Genomic DNA, 8726 nt, shown 5'->3' with positions numbered 1-8726 from the left:
AAACCTGCTGACCTGTATTGCGGAGAAATCCCTGAAACAGTACTGTCAGCAATGATGATTATGATGATCCTTAGGATAGAACCTTAGGAGTGAATATAAAAGAAAACCTATTGACATGTATTGCAGAGAAATCCCTGAAACAATATTGTCAGCAACGATGATTATGATGATCCTTAGGGTAGGTTCTTAAGAATAAAAAAATGATGAAAATGAGGATGGGTAATCGGGTTAACTATTTGATAATTAAACATATTAATTATGTTATTGTGGGTTGAAAACCCTATGTACTCACCAAGTTTTCCAACCCGACTCACTTAGGTGTTGTTTGTTTTTTCGAAGCGAAAATTCATGAAGTCTGCGGACCACCTCTGCAATCCTCTGTAGCAGAAGAGGTGGAACAAACGGCTGCAGCCTATAATAAGAAGCATGTTTGTTTTTTAAAATAGACTGCTGCAGTAAACTGAAATTTAAATAAACTAATTTTATAAACTGAAAATAGTTCTCAACACCGAAATTTAATAATTCTAGTTTTAAAACATTGAAATAATAATAAAAAGAACATGTAAAAAAACAAAAATATAAAACTTTTTTTTAAAAAAAAACTTTAAAAAATGTAAAAGAAGCTAATAGCTTTATTCTAGAAAAAAAACTAATTTTAAAAAACATTAAAAAAGAAAATAATAAAAAAATTAAGAAAGTATTGCAAACATTACAAAGTTCGTAAAAAATTACACACGTTAAAAAAGATACAATTGAAATTGAAAATATTATTAATAAAACGGTAAAAAAAATTAAAAAAATCATGTTAATAAAAATCGTGGAAATTATAAAAATAAATTGTGTCACATCCGTAAAAAAAAATTTAAGAAAATCAAAGTTTTAAAAAAAAATTTAAAAAAAAGTTATACAAAAATTCTTAAAAAAACACTTAGAAAAAATGAAAGCTGAAGAGGTTAGAAGAGGCAAGTCAAGTGCTGCGCCACGCAGCACACACGCAGAGCTTTTGTAGTCTGAAGTCTTCCAAAAAACAAACTGTTGCGAGAGGGAAAGTGCTGCGCGTGCGCTGCGCTGCGCAGCAATAAGTGGTTTGAAGAGGTTTTTATAGAAAAACAAACAACACCTTAGTTTCTTTGTCTCACAGGTATCGATACGAAGGTATATGATGTTTGGATCTAATGATAGATTACAGGAAATGTAGGCCATTAGATATTGTAAGACCAATAATAATTACATTTATGCTTATGTTTCTTGTATCAGTTATGATATCTCAAGTTTTAATAATCAATGAACAACATTTCTTCGAAAATACTTTTTACATGACAAATTCCGCTATATAAAGAAGACTCTCTTTATAAAATAAGCATAAATAAAAAGGTCTTTTCTGATTGTGAAATTGGAAATGTCACACTAACTACTAAAATGGGGATGTCACACTAACTACTAGGTATTGACACTTAATTATGACCTTACTACAAATGAACATTTCCTAATATCAGTTTCATTTATAAACTAATAAAAATTAACCTTAAAATAATATTAATTTTGGAATTACCAATTTACCTAATTTCTCCTAGACCTGGAGCAACAAGTAACGAAGTGTCATTTGATTTGAATTACAAAAATACCCTTCTTAATTAATATAAGTATCTAAAAATGCTAAAACAATCAATTTTCTATAAACCCGTATTTAAATAATCCATTTTATGTTATTTGTATTTCCATATAACCAACCAAAACTTTGAGCCATATAATTAGGATGTTACAGTTATAAGAGTTTACTTTGGCATATGTTTAGCTAGCTCTGGTTTGGTTTATATTTTTATTACATCCACTAAGGGCAACATGTATCCACTTGTTTTTTGTTACCATTTGGTTTCCTTTTTTGGAAATATAATTATTTCGACACTTGGTACAACTGGACGGGTGGTACATGTTAGCCACATTAAAACTTATGTAATAGTTAACCCTGTTAACATTATTACATTGTTTTGAATGTTTATTTGGTTAATTTTTATTCCTTTTTTAGTTCATTACCATTTTAGGAAAATACATTCCATATACTGAAATGTTATTCCTTGTAATGTTATTAAACATTATATAATGGTTAACCCCACCAAAGTATAATTGGATGTAAAGTACCATTTCCTTTAGTTCATTACCATTTAGAAAAGTATACCACCATTTCATATTTTGCAAACCAACATACAATATTATTTCATGTAAAACAAACAAAGTAGGATGGTTGTATCCTTCATTAGCCCTACTTGGGAATGTACATTGACATTTCATGTATTACAAAAGAAAAGTACATTACCATTTGTATGAAAAACCAAAGTACATTACCATTTAATGTAAAACAGACATAACACATTACCATTTCAGAAAATACATTACAATTTCATCTATAATATACTAATCAACATTACATTCCCATTATAGAAATTACAAAAGATATATGACACATAACAATGTCTAAGACAACTTAAAAATCACTAATATGATGATCAGTAAAATACCTCCAACAACCATATAATAATCTGTAAAAAATGCAACATATACTTTTATTGTGGCTTAGTTAGGAACTTTCTTGAACTTTTTTTTTTCCATCTATTCATTCATTGCAATGACTTTGATGTCGTTTGTTTTTTCGAAGCGAAAATGTCTAAAGTATGCAGACCACCTCTGCCACTCTTTGTAGCCGAAGAGGGAGACCAAACGGCTGCAACATGTAATAAAAAATCTGTTTGTTTTTTAACCTCTGCAGACTGCTGCAATAAGTTAAAGTAAGGTGTAAAGAGGTTTGAAGTAGAGGGTCAAGTGTTGTGCCACGCAGCACACACGCAACAGTTTTTAAGTCAGAAGTCTTCTGAAAAACAAACAGCTACAAAGGGCCAAGTGAAACGCGTGTGCTGCGCGGCACAACAATTAGTGGCCAAAAGTGGTTTTTTTAGAAAAAAAAACAAACAACACCTTACAAGGGGTCAACTCATTTGAAAAAAAAATCACAACTAACTCCGGGAACCTACAAAATAGGGAGGTTATTCACTAAAAAAATAAGAACTTAATAAAAATTACAATATAGGACAACCTATATTGTAATTCACTGAAAAACAAACAACTGCAAACTGCTAAGTGATGCGCGTGTGCTGTGCGGCGCAACAATAAGTGGCAAAAAGTAGTTTTTTAGAAAAAACAAATAGCACCTTACAATGGGTCTAACTCATTTGAAAAAAAATCACAACTTCGGGATCCTACAAAATAGGGAGACTTAATAAAAATTACAATATTAATGTTTGAAAACTAGGACAACCCCTATTCTTGAAACCAAAATTAGACAACCATTATCACTTTGCATTTGACGACGATCTTGTTTTTGCTTCGTGAACCTCCATTGAAGCTTAATTTCTTGAAAATCTTGACATTCTGCCGAGAGGAAAAGCTTGACCTTTTTGTCTTGTTAACTTATCATTTGAACTTTTAATTTGGGATTGTAAGGAAGCATATGAGGGGTGTGATGTGTGACATGGCATCCTGATCATCTTATACAACCCATGCAAGGTTCCACATAGGTTGAGATAACAATCATAACATGCTATGGTTTACTGATAAATGTCAAAAATGAAAAAAAAAAAAACATATTTGGGATAAAACCGTTAAATTTTGCTAAATTCAAGGGCTTTGTGGCGTTATCCCCCAAATAAAATCCCCAATTTCACACTCCATACTCCATAGACAGTCCATTCCCTCTTTTTCCTCTCTTCATTTTCACGTTCCCTTTTGTACTCGACAGCTCCAGCTTCCATATGGCGACGTTGAAAGATGGAATGTCTCCTTACGAAAGCGGTGGAGCCGAAGAAAGGTTCCGTAAGATGCCTTTCCGACCAGGTTCAGCACTTTTGCTCTCAGTTAGATCAATTTACAATTATATATTTCCCCAGTGAGCTTTGTTAAGCCTATTTGGCTGTACTTAGATGCTATTTATTATGGCTATTGTAGGATATCATAATTATTTGGCTTTGTATTAGGGTTTTCTCTGTTTTCATTGGATGATTGAGACGTTCTTTTTCTTTTTTTTTTGGCGCATTCATTTCTAGTTTGCTTTTGGCTGATATATGACTTCTGCAATTTTTATTATATTGTAGTTCTTATTTTTAGAAATGTCTGTTTTCTATATGTCCAATACTCATTGCTGCATGTTTTATTTATTTATTTATTGCTAGAGGCTTTCTTCAATATGGCTGCAGAAAGCTACTTCTTTATAAGTAATCAGTCAATTTAGGGTTACGTATAGTCTTTGCTCAGTTGCCAGTAAACTCTCAAAAGAAGTAAATTATCTGAAATATAATCATATATAGTTGTCATGTGGTCAAACCTTAACATTAGACTACACTAACCATTTCATCATTGGATGGATCATTGTCTTCATAGCAGGTTATGAATCTAAGCATCCAATTATCTCTCATTGTCATTAATATGCATTTTTCAATCATGTTTTCTTGTAATAGTTGACAACGTTTGTCTTGTAAATGTTTATACATGTCTGGAACTTAAGATATTGATATTAAATATCCTTTCCATTACTTCATTTGTATTTCTGCGTACATGCCTCATACAATTACAAAAGCTATTATGTGACCAGGGATTTATGAAGAACCCCAAAATGTTTCTCATGAGGCAGGGAGAGATGTAAGTTTCTTACTTCATGTTTCTTGTGCGTACATTCTGAATTATTTTAATTGTGTGCTTAACATATTAGAAATTTAGAATGTTATATAATAGTGTCATTACTTAATGCTAATAGCATTTTAATGTTTTACTTAATTGCAAGTTTTTAAAGTTCATTTATTTTTCACATATTAATTTTAAATCAAGTTCTCTCTTGAATTTTGCTAATTGTAGTTTAAGTGGGCATTTTTTTTTGGTTTTATGATATTTCTTCATGACTTGTGTTGCTGTTTGATCGTACTTTCTTTATATTATATCTAATACCAAGTGGTGTCCTCTTATTAGTTCAACTTGGATGCCCTTTACTAGAAGCCATGAACAAACATTATTTATTATTTCTTGTGAGTTGCGTGTGTTTTTATCACTGGAACTGCTCATAAAGTGATAAAATATTGACAATAAGTTCATCTAGAATATGTGGCTAAAAACTTGTTATGTTGTTGGCAACAACTTATTTACTAAACCTCGTCTATTAATCTGTTGATACCTTTTTCCATACTTGTATCAAAAGTCAATGGAGGGGAATGTTTAATTGTTGGTTGTAATACTTCGTTTACAAGTACGTTGCTTAATAATGTGTACTCGTCTCAATGCTTTATCCTACCATTTTCTCTGTAACCATTCTCTAACCTCAGCGCACTTTTGGTTTCCTGAAATGAAGAATTCAACTGGAGCATCAGAAATATGCACCCATCATGTTGGGAATTTTGCTAGCATTTCTTCTGACAGTGAGATATCAGAGCTTGAACAAATGTTGAAACAGATGACCTTTACTAGGTTTGTCTTTCTTTTACTACAGTCCTACACTGCTATTACTTCATATTGCATTTGTAAACTTGAGGTGTGTACTCATTTTTCAATAAGCTGCAATACGTTTTCACATGACAACATACATGCCAAAAACTTGCTTTTGAGCCATTAAAAGCGGTGCGTACATCAATCATCTACTAAACTTGGCAGTGTTTCTAAATTGATATTCCTTGCCAATTTAATTTAAAAAGAAGAGCAGAAAATTTGTTAAAGTGGACAGAAATGGTATTGCTTTTCATTTTATATGGAATTGTTCTGTGACTGCTGGCGTGTTATATATATATATATATATATATATATATATATATATATATATATATATATATATATATATATATATATATATATATATATTGCTTCTACAGGTCTGTAACCCAGCGCTTGATATTGTTGTTGCATTCAAGAACCATTGAGGAGTCACCAACTCCTCTTTTAAGGCTTGAAGCATCACCAACAAGTGGATCAATGAAAAGACCCAAACATGGAGATGAGAGGGATAACTTCCATGCTTCTGTTGTCAATTCAAGAGTGAGTGATATTTTCCTGCTCATCTTTAAGCAAAACAATTCCTTAGCGTATTTTCAAGTGCAATGTATTGTCTACAGCTTCTTGAAGAAGAGATTGCTCAAGATTCAAAGTTTATTAGTAATAATGGGACAGGCCTTCCAAATCCAATCACATCAACAACTTCACCACAACAACCGGCGACTATGGAGAACCTCCCACATGAGCTTTTATCAAATATATTCATACGCTTATTGGCCAAACAGCTTGCTCAGATGAGGTCTGTCTCAAAATCTTGGAATGCTTTTCTATCTCATTCCTCTTTTGTAAAATCCCACCTCCATCGTTCCATTCATCACAACGATCAAATTCTATTGATCTTCCAAGATGAAGAATTTTATTCCGACACCAAACCATTCACAGCAATACCGAGTCGATCTCCCCGTCTTGAGCTCACTAATTTCATCAAATTCCCGGTTAAACCCCAATCTGGACATACAGATGGCATCAGGGTTATTGGTTCTGTTAACAGCTTAATATGCTCTTCTTACGATAATCATTCTGTGATTCACATTTGGAACCCTTCTCTCTCCGCCGTGTTAACTCTCCCGCCATACTCCACCCCCTCCAATGGTTACAATTCGTTCAAAATCCATTTCCGGTTTGGGTTTGATCCTAAATCAAATGATTACAAAGTTGTCAAGCTCACAGGCCTTAATGGACCGTATGAAAATGTCGTTACATGGTGGCTGCAAGTTGAGATTTATAGTATGAGAAAAGGTTCCTGGAAGTTGATCACCGCAAGGTTTCCCTCTCACATCACAACCATTACCAATGGTGATGATGTTTGTGTTGATGGCCATGACGGTTGTCTACATTGGCTTGGTTATGATTATATTATCGAGAATACTGATTTAAAAATGATAGTGGCATTTGATTTGGGTTCAGAGACATTCCGTGAGATACCTCTTCCAGATTCTATACTAAATGATGACCGTGAGATTGTTTTAGGAGTTTTGGCCAAAAAGCTATGTGTGATGACACATGTTGGGGTTGATGGCACATGTGATGTGTGGGTGATGGATAAGTATGGGGTGGCCGAATCATGGGTCAAGCGCCATGTCTTTTCGCAGTTTGATGTTGGTGCATGTCTATTTGGATTCACATCACACAATGAGTTTCTCATTGTGGATGATGGGCACCTTGTCTTGTGCAATCCAAATACGAATGAGCAGATAAGGTTGGAGGGTTATTGTCCTGAAGATTATGATGTACAAAACATCATGGAGTATGTGGACAGTCTTGTTTGGGTAGCACCTGCCAAAGCATGAGATGGTGGATGATGGGGGGACAAAATTGAAATGGAGAGACTTCAAGTATGATGCAATGTTTCTTAATTAGATTTATGTGTAGTATCCATTTTAATGTGTTGCATCTACCTTCTTTCTACCTTCTTTCTTGTTGTTCAATTTGATATTATGTAAGATTAACATTTGGACATGCTGGTCTGAATTCTAACAGATGTCTAGCCGTATTTGATTTATGGTAAATTAATTTGTATGGTTGGTCTCTAATTTTTTTTTTCTTTTGACTTGGACGGTTTTTGTGGTTTGGTTTTGTTTTGTGGTTAGTTCCTCACAGACTTGGAATGATTATTGTACCCTCATCTATATTTTTTTTATCAGTTTAATTTTCTGAATATTATTAATTATAGTGGGTACCAGTCCAATTTATCTCTCACAAACATACACTTTCATTTTTTGTAAATAGTTAAAAAAAATATTTATGATCTAAAAAAATTCAAAATAAAAAGAACTAGACACCATGAAATCACAAAATATCCTTATAATAAAAAATATTTTTATCTTTTTAAAAATATAACTATTTTTGTTTAGTTGATGTTTTAATTTTTTTAAAAGGTTAATATTTAGTTGATGTTTTGCTTCGAGAGAATTTGCGATCCAAAGAGGCGTGAGGCAAGGAGATCCAATCTTCCATTTCCTGTTCATTCTTGCCATGGAGGGCCTTAATATTGCTATGAGTGAAGCTTGTCATCAACATTTGTTCTAAGGTATTTATCTTCCCAAAGATAGTCATATTCTATCTCATCTTATATATGCGGATGACGCTATTTTTATTGGTGATTCGTTGAAATTAAATTGTCAATCTCAATAGAATCTTAAGGTGTTTCTTTTTAGCTTTAGGATTAAAAGTCAATCTTTATAAAAGTTTAGTGTATGGAGTTGGTGTGGAAGAGAGTGAAATTATTCGTCTTGCTAGCACTTTACGTTATGAGCCTGCTAAATTTCCGTTCTCTTATTTGGGTATCCCAATTGGAGCCAATATGAATCTTTCGAAAAATTGGAAGCCTATTATTGATAAATTTAATTCCAAGTTCTCAAAGTGGAAAGTCAAGGCTCTTTCTTTCAGAGGCTGCTTAACTCTTGTGAGATCCGTTCTTGGTAGCTTGCCCCTTTATTATTTCTCACTTTCAAATCTCCCAAGAAGGTTGTTAGTATATTGGAAGGTTTGGGAAGAAAGTTCCTTTGGGGAGGGGTGGATGATAACAAAAAGATAAATTGGGTTGCTTGGGATACTTTGGTGAAGTCGAAAAAGTTGGGTGGTATGGGTATCGGTTGCCTTCGTTCCCTAAATGTAGCTCTCTTGGTGAAATGGAGATGGAGACT

General features: G+C 33.1%; 1 protein-coding gene across 1 annotated transcript; it reads left to right on the top strand.

Moving 5' to 3' along the window:
* Nucleotides 1–3741: 3741 nt before the first annotated feature.
* Nucleotides 3742–7599, top strand: LOC145054570 (F-box/kelch-repeat protein At3g06240-like). The gene is made up of 5 exons (XM_079002798.1): nt 3742–3885; nt 4640–4686; nt 5387–5502; nt 5901–6063; nt 6141–7599. Exons 1-5 carry the CDS (start codon nt 3804–3806, stop codon nt 7368–7370), a joined length of 1638 nt encoding a protein of 545 aa, XP_078858924.1. The 5' UTR covers nt 3742–3803; the 3' UTR covers nt 7371–7599.
* Nucleotides 7600–8726: the final 1127 nt, after the last annotated feature.

The sequence above is a fragment of the Lactuca serriola genome, chromosome 5 (genome assembly GCF_051521515.1).
Source record: "Lactuca serriola cultivar US96UC23 chromosome 5, Lser_US96UC23_V15, whole genome shotgun sequence".
Taxonomy (NCBI): domain Eukaryota; kingdom Viridiplantae; phylum Streptophyta; class Magnoliopsida; order Asterales; family Asteraceae; genus Lactuca; species Lactuca serriola.
This window is presented reverse-complemented; position numbering and strand designations above follow the sequence as displayed.

Excerpts from the sequence above, each read along its gene's own strand:
- LOC145054570 (XM_079002798.1), top strand. The coding sequence starts at position 3,804 with ATGGCGACGTTGAAAGATGGAATGTCTCCTTACGAAAGCGGTGGAGCC. Across the intron at positions 5,503-5,900 it reads AAACAGATGACCTTTACTAG|GTCTGTAACCCAGCGCTTGA; the intron begins GTTTGTCTTTCT and ends TTGCTTCTACAG. Across the intron at positions 6,064-6,140 it reads CTTCTGTTGTCAATTCAAGA|CTTCTTGAAGAAGAGATTGC; the intron begins GTGAGTGATATT and ends TATTGTCTACAG.